General features: G+C 44.7%; 1 protein-coding gene and 1 long non-coding RNA gene across 5 annotated transcripts; both read right to left on the bottom strand.

Moving 5' to 3' along the window:
• Window positions 1-4,605: 4,605 nt before the first annotated feature.
• On the bottom strand, window positions 4,606-9,099 carry LOC119332484. Of its 4 annotated transcripts, none has more exons than XR_005160952.1 (4): window positions 8,602-9,099; window positions 6,624-6,768; window positions 5,964-6,176; window positions 4,608-5,240 (listed from the first exon to the last, which is right to left on the bottom strand). It is a non-coding gene; the product is annotated as an uncharacterized LOC119332484 (long non-coding RNA). The 4 variants fall into 4 exon arrangements; XR_005160954.1 differs by having other exon boundaries at window positions 4,609-5,240; window positions 5,964-6,053; XR_005160951.1 differs by having other exon boundaries at window positions 4,606-6,176.
• A 1,087-nt stretch (window positions 9,100-10,186) lies between these two features.
• Window positions 10,187-13,495, bottom strand: LOC119328233. The gene is made up of 4 exons (XM_037601246.1): window positions 12,441-13,495; window positions 11,843-12,200; window positions 11,484-11,700; window positions 10,187-10,467 (listed from the first exon to the last, which is right to left on the bottom strand). Exons 1-4 carry the CDS (start codon window positions 13,493-13,495, stop codon window positions 10,187-10,189), a joined length of 1,911 nt encoding a protein of 636 aa, XP_037457143.1.
• Window positions 13,496-14,446: the final 951 nt, after the last annotated feature.

The raw sequence follows: 14,446 nt of genomic DNA, 5'->3' as shown, positions 1-14,446 counted from the left end.
TCTGAGCGACACCACATAAAGGGCTTTAAAAGAAATGCCACAGTCGGGCGTCTGAGCGACACCACATAAAGGGCTTTAAAAGAAATGCCACAGTCGGGCGTCTGAGCGACACCACATAAAGGGCTTTAAAAGAAATGCCACAGTCGGGCGTCTGAGCGACACCACATAAAGGGCTTTAAAAGAAACAATCATAGTGAATATCCCGGAGGTAGAACCATCCCAGAGATACTCGATAATAACAATAATATCACGGGTTAGTCAACAATAATAATAATCATAGTTATCACAAGTCACGAGTAGTAATTCCATTTCTGGTTAACCGTTTTACCTCCGAAGACCGACACTAAGACCGGCACTTGACCCATCCCAGACTGTCATCCTTAACCATGGACACAGCTATTCGAATAGATTTATTCTCTGCAGAGGGTGTACTCTTTACCCACGAGTAACGGATTTCTTTAGTCCATCGGGACTAATTCCGTCTACGGTCTTTTTTGTTGAAAACACACCTAACTTGCACACACCAGCTTAACTCACACGTGTCTGGAACCACCCACGACACCTGTTAAGCAAACTCTAAGTGGGGAGGCTACAACCTCGCGTAGCATGGGATCAAATTTATATCGCGCGCTCTAAGGGGTGGCCTCCCCTCTCGGTCCCAACTGGAAACACCCATGCCCCCGGACCAGGTGGCTTGCCTACCAGCTACAACCGGTATCTTCCACCATGGCCTCTCTGTACGGTGTGTGCTAGAAAGAGGTTGACAACTTACTGAACCGTACTCTACTTGCTGTAGAGACGAGTGGTAGCACTAAACAAGTATGGGGGTTACTGGCTCAAGACTCGATCTACGGTCGACTCAGGAGGTTTAAGCATTCCCTGCATGATTAGTATAACGAATATATATTTCAACCAACAGAGTCACCGCTCATATCACCTTACCATGCCATACCAGACATAACCGTCCCGACGGAGACCGGCGACAAACTCATGCCTACCCAAGGCAGAGGTTTTCCCGGGTTCCTGCCGGTATGCATGCAAGGCACATGAGGGTGATTATTATCACAAGTGTGTTCATTTCCAACAGCCTGGAAATCACTAATATGCACTCATGCATATGATCATACCACATGAAATAACGAGTCCTTCGAAATGCGGTGGTGTTATAAATGTATCCACGATCACACCAAAAATATTATGCCGGGATTCAGAATGCTTGCCTTCAATGTTGTGGAGGGGTGGGGTGCTCTCCAAAACTTTTGAAAGCTTCTTCTCTCTCCCCAAAATCCTATTTAAAAATATATTTGAATTAACACACATTTCAAAAACAGTACCAAAAAGTTGTTTAATTTTTTTTTCAAATAAATCTTAAAATAAACTAGACCAAATTTGAGAAAGGTAGGAAAAAGAATCAACTCATTTGGAGTTATATTTAAAAAGATATAACCAGTCAAAGTTGTGGTCAAAATCTGTTTTTAAATAAAACAGAAAAGAAAACGTTTCGGAGGTGAATACGCTTTCGGAGCGGGGAAAACGTACTGGGGAAAATACGCCTTCACTTAATCCCACGTGGACAGGCACGGGGTCGCTGACAGTGGGTCCAGAGGGCCCACTGGTCAGGTTTGACCAGTCTATCCCTCCCTCCTCTTTCTCTGTCCCGAGCGGAGGCGAGGCAACGGCGATCACCGCCGGCGAACGGTGGCTCCCCGCGGGTTCCAGAGGGTCTGGATGGATCCGCGAGACTGCGGCGGTCCTTCCGGTGGTCGCTGGGTAGACGGGGGTGGAAAGAGTCATCGGCGGTGAGCTTCGCGGCGGAGGGGAGCTTCGGGAGCAGAGTGGTTTTGGGGCTACGGTGGTCCTCGATCAAAATCGAGTAGTGGGAATGGTTTACGGGAGGATGAGGGGGCTCTTGGTGGAGAGAACGGAGAGTGGGAGGCCCTGGTGGTGCCGAATTGGCCGGGGCAGTGGTGGCGGCTGCAGTTGCCGGAGATGGGGAAGAAGACCTCCCCCGGGTCGATTAGCTGCCATGGGAGGACTAGGGGAGCATTCTAAGGCTTCCTTTGTGCTCGGGGAGGCTCGGGGGCCTCCTTTTATAGCTCGTCGAGGTCGGTTCCGCGGCGGCCGGATAAGCTCTCCGGCGAACCGCCTCTCTGTAGCTTGCAGGGCAACGTGGCGTGGCTGGGGATGATGGCAGGAGCTAGCGGACGAGTGGGCACTGCTCCAGGGGCGAGCTGGCGAGCGGAGGTGGCTTTGGCGGCGCCGACATGGGCAGAGGCTGTCGGGCGGCGGCGGCGGCTAGCTCTTGGCTTGCCGGGCGTGGCGAGGGGCGGCTTGGCGCGTAGCGGTGAGAAAGGGAGTGCGTGGCGAGGCTCTGCAGTGTGGGCCAAAACCGTGGGGGCCAGCGTGTCGGCTCGACGCACGTGCGTGTCAAACGCACGCTCTGCTCGCGCTCCGGGCGTGCACGGAACGTGCTCGACGTAATGCCAGAGCATGCTAGAGGTCGCGGTCGAGGCGGGCAATTAACAGACCCAGGTTAGGAGTAACGGGGAGTCTAGTGGACATGCTAGTTTGATCAGAGGTGCAAGTTCACAGTGCAATGCCACAACTCATGTCAAAACTGGTCATGCATTCCAGGTGTTTGACAAAAATGCTAAGGGCACTTAGGCAAGTCTTGGAGTGGCCAAAAACTCCAGATGGGGGTCTCTTTAGATGTAAAAGAGGGTGGTGAGGTTAGTTGGCCAAAAGCAGAAACTTGCTAGTGTAAGTTTTACAAAACTTCAATCCTGGACAGGAAGCAAATGGCATCATTTCATGAACCAAAAATGATCCAAAAGGTGCATGCTCCTGAATTTAAGGGTTTAACATGGGGGACTACAAGCAGGAGAAATAATCATGGATATAGGAGCAACTAAAATGGTGGTTGCTGTACAAATCATCAAGTTGGTCCAGAATGGAAATGAGGTTGATTCACTCAATATTTTCAAAGAACAACCCTGGATTTTTGCACAAAGTGGAATCTTAGGCCATTACCAATATCCCATAATTTTGGTGGAGGCCAGGAAGAAATATTTAAATGGGTTGTAGTGCAAAATGCACTCTGGACCAGAGAAGAAGAATTGAGTGCAGGGCTCAAAATATTTCATGAATGAAATATATTTTTGCATAATAGTGATTTAAAAACATCACATGACATCTCCAAATTTTGGTTGGAATTTTAAGTGAATTTATCAAATAGTTGTAGTTCAAATATGGCCATTTAACCTTGAAAAACCATTTTCAAGAAAATAAAGATCAAGCAACTTAATTATTTAATTAGTTACACTGATTAAAGGGAAGTTTTTCTTGAGAGGTTAAACAAGTCCAATAACATATTTGCAAAGTTTTCTCTTTGGGAAAAACTCATCATAACAGGGAAGGAAATGATTTAAAAAAAAATCAAAAAGGAGCTCAGATATCCAAAGTTTTAAATCCTGGCAGAAATTTTAATTCATTAAAACAAGGCCAAATTTTTGGGGTGTCACACAAACTCAACTATATGATCGACCTGGTCTTTATGTTTTCAGTTTCCCCCATCAGACTTTCTTTCATTGCAAAAATTGTTTCATTTGCTGTTCAGATAAACTGTTGGAGTCGACAATTAGATGTATTAAATCTTGTGTCCAGCTTCAGGAAATATGCGCCAACTTTACTGTTTGCAAGGCGAATAAGCATATACGATCTTCATCCGTAAGTACTTAGGCGCACCTGTGAAGATTGTGCATCCTTTGCCCGGTCCCTTTCCATAGTCCAGTCCTGTCTGTCTGACCGCATCGTCCACGCTGACTTCTCGTCGACTGAGCTGATTCAACCATGTAGTGTTTGTCAATGTAAAAGAATAATGTACTGCCCATTTTGTCTATTAATTTTGATTGGCTTCCCCTTGTGTTGGTTGTGGTTGGTGCAAGAATCCAAATGGGGGTTTGGTAGTTTCATATTTATATCCTTTGCAACATATACAACCATGAAAGCGGTTACTCGATTCTTTAGTGGAAATAAACATTTTTTTTGCTCATCAGTTTGACCCATTCCTGTTTATACTGTAAATGCACTCTTCAAGATTAGTGTACTGAGTAAGCGGTACGCAAACGTGTTCGCTGTGTATGTTTTGCAGTCTGTTTGCCCGGGAGATTTGCCCAATGACTTCTAAAATTGTTAATCACACCAGGCTAGATGTTCATGAGTTATATGCTAATTTATAGAGTGCTATCAAATACACCATCTGTTCCTAAATGTAAGACGATTTGGCAGTTCAAAATTACATCTTACATTTAGGAAGAAAGTGTGTACTTTATTAGACCAAAGTTGACATCAAGATCTCCATGAATTAAAATATCCATGTGCCATCCTCTCCTGTTAGAATGATGTCCCCGATTTGCATAGCCTGTATATCCTATTTAAATGGCCTTACTAGAGCTTCACAACCTTCATTGTTGTTTGTAATGCGTGCAAGGCTGTCCCACATAACAATAGCTTACATGTGTGACACTGCTGAAGTAGCAAAGTAGGCACACGACCAAAATCTCTTTTCCTTCAGAGAGATGAGATTGATGAAAACGGCAAATTGATGAGATTAGCAAATGCCATGTGTATATAGATGCCGATGTGGGAGAAGGAGACACCGAGAATTCAAGTTAATGGTCCATGAAATATTATATCAACTAGCGTCCTCAGGGTTGCACTAGTAGTACATGAAGCGCCGCTTCGTGGGGGGTTCAGCTCCTCTGTACACGTGCTGTAGCGTCTAGCATCTGCCGTCTATTTTAATCGGATGGCTCTCCTTTCTCCCCCCTTAATTCTATGAATAATTAGAACAAAAATCCCTATTAGTCCGGAGGAAAATCTCCCACGGTTGTACAATTGCCGCCAAACACATATACGCTGGCGCCAAACAGAGCGAGCTGATAGTTTCTTGGTGCCAAAATCCTCCCACTCGTCCTCTTCCTCCTGATGGTCCTCCTCGGAGAAAAAATGAGACCAAGGTATGCTGATCTGAACGTGTTGTAGAGATCTCGCTTCTGCTGAACTAACGTTGTGGCCAATCAGAACGTGTTGACAATTTCCTCGGCGCCTCCTCCTGCTCGTCTCCCTTGTTCCTCCCACTCGTCCTCTCTAGCGAGAACAAGACCAAGGTACGTTGGTGTGTGCCTGTTGTAGATGATTTCCCTTCTATCTTACTTTTGTCCTGATCGTCCTCCTTGTAGCTAGGACAAGAACAAGATATATTGAGTTGTAGATGATATACAGGTGCCTGTGATGTACTCCCTCCGTTCCGAATTACTTGTCGCGGGAGTAATTTGGAACGGAGGGAGTACATGGTAGCAACAAAAATAAAGACGTCAATCTCAAAGTATATGACATATGTTTCAATTGTATTCATGTTGGCAGCAACAAAGATCTCATGGACTGAGTTTGCTATCATAGATTATAAAAGAAAAAACACAAAGTGTAATGGAGAATATGATTAACTCCACCAACGAAGGTTCTAACAGGTACCAATAATTTTATTCAATTCTTATTAGGCCATGTCATCTTATGATTGTAGTGTAAGCAGAGAAACAAATAAGTTATGCTTAATTTGTACAGGACAAATGTGGTTCCTAGTTGGATGCCTTAGATTGGTATGAAGTTTAATTCCACAAAAGAGGCTTGGAACTTTTGGACATGTTATGGAGGTCATACTGGTTTTGATGTAAGGGTAAATTATGAAAACAAGAGCAAACTTGACGGAGTAATCACTTCTGCAAGATATGTTTGTTCTAATGAAGGCTACAGAAGAAAGGACAAAAGGGATAATAATACAAAGCGTCCTCGTGCAGAAACAAGGACCGGCTGCAATGTTCGAATGGGAATCACTATAGTCCGAGAAGCAGAAAATTATGAGGTGCACGAGTTAGTTGTTGAACACAACCATGTCTTGCAATTACCTGGGACAAGCCACTTGATGCCGTCACAACGGAAGATTTCGGCATTGCAAGCATTTGAAATTGAAACAGCAGATGATTCAGGAATTGTACCTAAAAGAGCCCATGAGTTAGCAAGTCGACAAGTTGGTGGTCCACTGAACCTTGGCTACACATGTCGTGATCGCAAGAACCACTTGCGAACCAGGCGTCAAAGGAACTTGATGTATGGTGAAGCTGGAAGTATGCTTAAGTACTTCAGAGATAAAAAGAATGAGAATCTTGCATTTGAATATGATATGCAACTAGATTGCGATGAACAAATAGCGAATATCTTTTGGGCTGATGCAAAGATGATCATTGACTATGCTCATTTCGGTGATGTTGTTACTTTCGATACAACATTTGGGACAAACAAAGAGTACAGACCCTTCGGTGTGTTTGTTGGATTCAACCATTTTAGAGAAATGGTCATTTTTGGTGCTGCACTTTTATATGATGAGACATTTGAGTCATTCAAATGGTTCTTCAACACGTTCCTATCATTGCATAACAAGAAGCAACCTAGAACAATCTTTACTGATCAAGATGTAGCAATGGGTAATGCAGTTCAGGCGGTATTTACTGAAGCATGGCATGGATTATGCACTTTTCACATAATGCAAAATGTCATCAGGCATTTACCTCATAAGAAAAAAGACGAGGAGGGACCAAATGTACTTGCTGATTTCAGTGCTTGCATGTACAAGTATGAGGAAGAGGAAGCCTTTGTAGAAGCTTTCAATGCCATCAGAAGCAATGTGGATACACAAACTTGGTTGGACAGCATCTACAAAGTAAAAGAGAAATGGGCAAGATGTTACATGAGGAATGCTTACACTATAGGCATGAGAAGCACACAATTAAGTGAGAGCTTGAACAGTGACTTGAAAGACCATCTAAAGTCTGATCTTGACATCCTTCGGTTTTTCAAGCACGTAGAGAGGACTGTGCAAGAGAAAAGAGATAACGAGGTAAATGAGGAATATGAGTCTAGGAAAAAATTACCTAGAGTCAGAATGAGGACTCCTATGGTAATACAAGCGAGCAAGGTTTACACACCACGCATATTTGAAGATTTTCAGAATGAATATGAAAGATCCATCTCAGCATACATCAAGCCATCGATGGAACACAATGCATATATTGTTGCAATTGCAAGTCTTGACCCAGAATTCACATATGAAGAAGAGTGCAAAGTTGTAGTTGATTATGAAGAGCAAAAAGTTTTCTGCGATTGTGGGCAATTTGAAAGAGTTGGTATATTGTGTAGTCATGCTTTGAAAGCACTTGATGTCATGAATATTAAGTACCTTCCAGGACACTATATTTTGAAGCGATGGACTCGAGAAGCGCGAAGCGGCACTATACAAAACAGCCATGGAAACATTGTTTTGGAAGATCCTAGATCAGAAGATAGACAACAGTTGAAGTTTTTCATGCACGAGTTCCTTGGCATAGCTTCACAGGCAGTTACATCAGAAGAGTGTATCAAACTAGTAGATGATGCTTTGAAGAATCTTAGGAAGCAAGTTGAAGAGAAAGCTCGTACTACTACGTGCAGAACTGAAGATATATCTAAAGAACCAGACGATTGTTTAAAGGATGCTTGCCTAAAGAAAAAGGAAATTCCAAAGAAAAATTCAAGAAGAAAGAAATCATGGCTTGACAATCAGCACCCAAATAAAAAGGAGACAACTAAAGCGGTACCCAAAAATCAAAATCATTCTGTAAATCTCTTGCACATGTCTAACCGGACTACTTATTAAATAGAGTAATATAGTAACAACTCAACTAACATTGGTTTTGTTTTGTTTTTATTTTTGCATAGGGAGGAAAGAATGGCATTTCAGTAGCACAATACCAAGCACCTATAGAGCAAATGGCTGGAACAAATGCAAATGGTTTGCAAGAATATGGGTACTATGCTCATTTACTGACGGTATTTCCACCCACCATGTCTAAAATTCATAAAATTCATTGTTAAGCAATATGATACTTCATATAATCAGTTATATATCCCTTAATTTGCAGAGTGAAGCCGATGATCTTTGGAACTTACAAAACTATCATGGGATAGGTTGATGAATATGTGTTATTTTGTCTTGCTAGATCGACAGATTATGCAGAAGGAATATCTGAATCAGCACACATGGGAGCCAATCTGTTGAGTGTTCATTATTTCATTGCAATCGGTTTAGTCTCAGTTCATTCCTAGTTTCCGAAGACAGAACAATCAGTTTAATTTCGGTTTACTACAACAATGATCTGTTGATTACTTATCACTTTTAAATATTCTAGTGAGATGGTTACAACTATGTACCATAATAGGTTTTTATCTCTCCATGTACGGTGTACAATCATATACAACATGGACTGCTAGTGGCACTATTTGATCATCAGCACAAGCACTAATTCTTCAGGTAGTGATCTGAATAATTGGACAGAGACGCAAGTGACCACTGTCACAACATAACTGTAATTAAACTCAGCACACATGCATGTACTCTCTACTGGCTATTGACTAACCATATTGCCATGAAAGATTAATAGATAGTCAAACAAGCACATGTTCTCGAACTAATGATGAAAAAAATGAATAAATTAGTTCTAAGTAATTCACCTTGGGTTTTGCTAGTGGGGCTAAGCCGGGCAGGAGGGCGCCGAGGTCGACCGTGCTGCTCCGAGACATCACCGTCGTCCTATTCCTCGTCGAGCTCGTCGGGGGAGACTCCAGCTTGCCGTTGTCGTCAGGCTCGTCGATTTCGTCGTTGCTCTGCTGCTTGTGTAGTTCGTCGTCTCCCTGCTACTAGCAGCCAGAGACATGTGGCGGTGCAGCAGCGGCGTATTCGGTCGGCTCCCGCAGCAGTGCGCTCTCCGGCCATCCCTTGCAGCTGCCGGTAGAAGCCATGGGGCACGGCCGCACGGGGATGGATAAGAAGCAGCGCGCAGAGAGGCAGGGATATAGAGGGAGGGAATCGCCAGAGCAGTTCGGGGCGAGCGAATTTGGCCGGAGCAGCGGAGTGTACCTGGATTTCGCTCGGCCGGAGCAGTGTTGTGGATTGGGGAAAACAGTGGCCGAGCTTCTCTAGACGAAAGAGATAAGAGAGAGAGAGTGGGGAATGGTGTGGCCGTGTGGGTCTCTTCTACTCCCTCCGTTCCCAAATACTTGTCTTTCTGGCATTTCAAATGGACTCAACATATGAATGTATGTAGACATATTTTAAAGTGTAGATTCACTCATTTTGCGCCGTATGTAGTCACTTGTTGAAATCTCTAGAAAGACAAGTATTTAGGAACGGAGGGAGTAGTTTCCTTTACTTTTTTATATGAGCCCAGCGATTCTTTGTTGGAGTCATCCGATTAAAATAAACGGCAGATGCTAGACGCTACAGCACGTGTACAGTAATAGCTTTACTGCAGAGGAGCCGAACCTTGGTGGGCGCATGGTTGCAGTAGTATTCCGCCAAATCGTGCTTACTGGGTGAATGGATCTCTTTGTGAGTTATGTATCCCATCAACGATGTATGGGTGTATTCTACACCATGAATGCAATCTCCTCCACTCGTTCAACCGCACCGCAAAACTGCATGGCAGAGTTGCAAACGATGACTACCGATGTGTAAGCGCCTTCACATTTTGTTCATGGACGACGTGCATGTCAAAGGGCGCGAAGTTCTTTCGGTCATGAAGCAGAGCATGCAAGCTTTGCCAAAAGGCCAGGCCCTTGTTCACGCCTACAAAGTTCAAAGTTTGCATATACAGCCAACCACGCATCACCACTATTCAAAAAAGCGCTATCATGTTTGAGATGCCTAAACATCGTGGATATAAAATTGGAACTGAATACCATCAATGAAACCAATGCACATCAGCTAAAGAGCCGTACAGATTCTACCGTTCTATTATGCTTGTGTTGATAAATGATGCTTCCACGTTCAAATATACAACTATAACAAATACTCCCTCCATCGAAAAATACTTGTCTTAGAAATGGTTGTATCTAGATTTATTTTAGTTATAGATAAGTCCCTTTTATCAATTTCTAGGACAAGTATTTCCGGACAGATGGAGTATTCATTTTCGACGACATGTTCGAATAGATGATACACTACCTCACACCTCACATATATCATATTAAACTAATACATTATGTTTCCCTAAAAAAACCTAATACATTATGTTCCATCATACAAAGAAGAAACATATCAGAAGATTCTACCCTTCCATTCTTTCAACTTCCTAGCCACATTGGAGATAGGGTTCATTTCTGCAAACTTTGAATCCATATTGGGATAAAAATAGATGAAATCTTGTGTCATTGTGGCCATTACATCAGAATCAGAATGACAGGAACTGGTAAGGAGTTCATTCTGAGTGCCATGTTTACCATGAGCCATAAGTTTGAAATCCTCGTAGCGCCCATAGTATATTTCATCATATGGATGCACAATCTTCGCCCCATTAAACTCACAAGAGAAACATCGAGCTTGCATCAAAATAAACAAAAACAATTAGATTATTAAGTACTTTTATGATCTCTCTTACAACCATGTTAGAACATCACTGTACATTATCAGTGTTTTTATAATCTGGAAGTTAATTACTATCATCATATCATATACTCCTTCCCTTACGAAATACAGTATATGACATTAAACTGAACTGCTTAAACGTCATATATTTCGTAACGGAGGCAGTACGTCTTAAGAAACATTCTTATCATATAACTATAAAAAGCAGTACACATCTCTGATGTCCAGATCATGACAATAATATTTGTAGAGAGGAACAGAAAAGAAAATGTAGTTCTATTTGGCCAGGTTTTCTAAAGCTCTATTATCTCTTTATTAATAATGCAGCATCCATGTTAAACCATGTCATCTTTGAAATAATAAACAGTCATCAGATTGAGTTAATTATAAATACAAAGCCTTGGGTTATATAAGAGACATCTTCTGTAAACATATGGAAGTTAAACGAACAAGAATATGTCAACGCCGATGATACATAGGCAACTGCCTTTTCTTCAAACCGTCATCAGTGTTCTCTCACATACCAATTTCTTTCCCTGGGAACTAAGAACCGGAGAACAAAATGGTGTTCAAGGTCTGAACTACGAGATGGTCTGCGCTGACGCTAGTGCACATGCATGGCAAGTGCGTCCATCTGCTGGCAACTCACATGGGAGATGCTCATCTGCTAAGTTTTACACTCTCATCATGCACAAGGGGCGCTTAACTAATCATGGCTGCATCCGTCCATCGCTGCAAGTGAGAGTCCACTGACGACATGGTTGCACTGCCAGGTATTTCTATTATTTTCTCTCATAACGTGGCTCCATATAAATGCATTAACAAGAATGTTTAGAAAAATTGCCCACGTATATTGGCTAATCGACTGTGATAAGTTTTCCGTTTGAGTTTTCAGAAAAACAAAATTTAATTCATTGCACAAGCCACCAAATACCAGTGTGTACATGATAAGAGAGAGCTGAGAGCATACCATTATCTATAGAAGAATCCGATACAGGGGTGCACCAGGATGGTCTCTCCTGCCTCTCTTTGATACTATTGCTACATTGAGCAAAGAACAGTTCTGGAGATGCGACAGCAGAATTTGGCGCTGTTGCCAAAAAGTTGATATGGAAGTATTCAAATTGGAATTTCTTCTTAACGAGAGCAACACTTGGTCCGCAAATGATATGAAGTTTATAGTGCACCTATATGTAAGACAGCAGAAGAGGGCATCCGATAAGGCGATAAGTGAAAAAAGGACTTGAGCAGATGGAAGTAAACTGGTGCACATTATTAGAATTAGAATTCAAAAGCAAGAAAACAAAAAACAGAAACCAATGCACCAACCCCTTTTTGCTGAGAGTAGTCGCTCGATACCGCCTTGACCTTTCTGACAAAGAAGTTTTGGTCGCGCCTAAACTTTTTCCGGAACTCTGAAATGAAAATTTTCTGGTTCTTGCTCAAGACCTGTGAGCTTGAGGTCACCTGGTTCGGTTGCTGAGCCTGCTCCTCGGACTGGGTAGGTGGAGATTTATGTGGCAGAGCCATGGTGAGGCATTCAACTCCATCGTTGGTAAGTGTGCCCTGCAATAGTGCTAACAACTTGGCAGACTCCATGTTCAATGAAGACGTAGCAAATTTGACCAGCTCATCAGGGTCATCGTGCCATGAAACAACCGCCGCTTGCATATAGGCGTCCTGGAAATTGCCAGGCACATGATGACCATGCTTCTTTACCTCAAGGATGGCCTTGTGTACATCCGCACCGCTCCTGAACAAATACCAGATGGCGTCGTGCTCTGTGAGTTCAGGGGCACAGGTGCGAAGGAACGTAACAAGGCCATAAAGGGAGCAGCACTCGATGCGTGCAAGCATGCGTGTGCATATCATGTCCACCTTAAATTGCAGCTCAAACTTCTGGGGCGTGGGGAACATAGAGCCGTACCAGATGGTGTTGAGGATGATGTTGGAGACAGGATCCCTGGGGCCATAGCAGTATCCACCCCTCAGGGGGCTGCAGTGGTGATGCCTGCGCAGGCCGTCCCGAGGCAGTTTGGCAAGTGCCTCTAGGTAGTGCCCATGGATCTTGCCAAGGAGCAAAAGCTTCAGAGCCAGCGTGTATCTGAATGTCAACTGAGGACCGAGCCTCTTCTTATGTGCCCTACTCCCCTCTGTGGATTCTGATGTCTGTCGGCTTCTCTTTCTCTTTTTATTGTTGTCCTTCTCATTAACACGAAGATAATCCAGTGATATGTTGATGAGATCCATGCCCGTAGGGCCTTGCCTGAGCAGCTCGGCGATCCTCTCGAGGGTTGCAGGCGAGAGAGGGTCTTGTCCAGTCAAAAGCATGGAGACGTCGGGAGAGGCCATAGTCAGCGACGCTTTCACCAGGACATCTGGTTCAGGATGCCTTGCAGACACAGCAGCACATTCCAGAGCGACCTTGTTGGTAGAGGAGGTAATACTGAACACACTGTGCCCCTTGTTACGATCTCGCTCGATGAGGCGCACAGCGGTGAGAAGGTCGGCCCTGGCCAGGAGCAGGTAGCTCATGGCTTCCCTGCTGATGAGGTAGCGGTAGTGGGAGGTGAGGAAGCTGACAAGACCGTCCAGCGACCGCCGCGCGAGGGTCATACCATGGGCATTTTGCCGGGAAAGCGGCACTCTGAAGACAGACTTGTCGTTCATGTCGGTGATGATCTTGGAGAGGATCCACTCCGACGACGGCGCCTCCACCCCCTCGTCGGATTGAAGCGTCGGCGGAGGGGTGTAGGCGATGGTGTTGGCGATGATGTTGGAGACTGGGTCGAGGAAGCCGATGGGCATGCCGGCCTTGAGGAGGCGCGGGGCCAGCGAGGGAATCGCCGCCATCGGGAGCAGATCGAGCGCCTCCCTGTAGAAACCATGGATGTAACCAAGCAGATCGCTTATATCCTGCTTCTCATCGGTTAAGACGGAAAGACAACGGTCGCCGATGAGGCGGTCACGCTTGCCATGCATGTCGACTTGCTTTCCTCGCCGGCGGAAGTGCCTTGTTCGTGCGGTTTCTTGTGGGCGTGGGTGGGGATTGGGGAAGGAGGACGGCGGCCGGTAATGTTGGGGGGAAGACGACCTAGCAGTCGCCTAAATTTTTACGGGATTTGTTTCGCCGCAGCTCGCAAGGTACCGCAGGACATGTTTTAGGTTTTCCTTATAATACTTTTACGGTACTGATCTGCAAATGCTAAGCATGGGCCGGCCAAATAGGATTTGCCGGCGACATCAGCTCGGAGCAGCGTTCCATGCCGTGCTGCGACCGGGGAGGGCACTCCGTTCCATCCGCGCTATAATTCAGTTTGAGCTGCAAAAACGCGGTCATGGCGCGGCTCCATGGATCTGGACCATGGCTGGACTCCGATTCAGTAAATAAGCAGTGTTCTGATTCCATCATATCAAACTGGATTAATTAGGGGTTTCTTGTTTTTTTTTTCTCCAGATCCGGCTCGATCTGGTACATCCAACTCCAGTTCTTTCCGGATCGAATTGGCACGGGGTGGGAAGGATCTATAACTAGTCAGAGTTGCAACCCTTGTCGTTCTGATCCACCTGCTGTAAGTTTGTTCATCCATCAGGATCTACCATGGAAGCTCCAGATCGAGATTGGTCCGAGCTACCAATCGGCATATTGTGCGACGTGCTCAAGTTACTCGAGTGCCCAGACCTCCTCCGATCCGCCGCCGTCTGCTCAATCTGGTACAAGGCCTACTCCACGCAACGCTGCATCAATGCTTGTCCTGGACACCAAACACCATGTCTACTCTATTGCAATGATGCCGCCGGCGGGCTCAGAGCTCTCGGCATGTACAGCCTCTCCGAGCGGAAGGCCTACACCATGCCGCTCCCTGAACTTCCGATCAAGAACTGGATCGGCTCATCGCACGGATGGCTAGTCACTATGGATGACAAGTCTGA

The sequence above is a fragment of the Triticum dicoccoides genome, chromosome 7A, assembly GCF_002162155.2.
Source record: "Triticum dicoccoides isolate Atlit2015 ecotype Zavitan chromosome 7A, WEW_v2.0, whole genome shotgun sequence".
In the NCBI taxonomy this organism is placed as follows: Eukaryota; Viridiplantae; Streptophyta; class Magnoliopsida; order Poales; family Poaceae; genus Triticum; species Triticum dicoccoides.
The sequence above is the reverse complement of the archived record's forward strand: the minus strand, read 5'-3'. Positions and strand labels throughout refer to the sequence as shown.

Excerpts from the sequence above, each read along its gene's own strand:
- LOC119328233 (XM_037601246.1), bottom strand. The coding sequence starts at position 13,495 with ATGCATGGCAAGCGTGACCGCCTCATCGGCGACCGTTGTCTTTCCGTC. Across the intron at positions 12,201-12,440 it reads ATCATCCTCAACACCATCTG|TTTCCAGGACGCCTATATGC; the intron begins GTACGGCTCTAT and ends TGTGCCTGGCAA. Across the intron at positions 11,701-11,842 it reads ACTACTCTCAGCAAAAAGGG|GTGCACTATAAACTTCATAT; the intron begins GTTGGTGCATTG and ends TCTTACATATAG.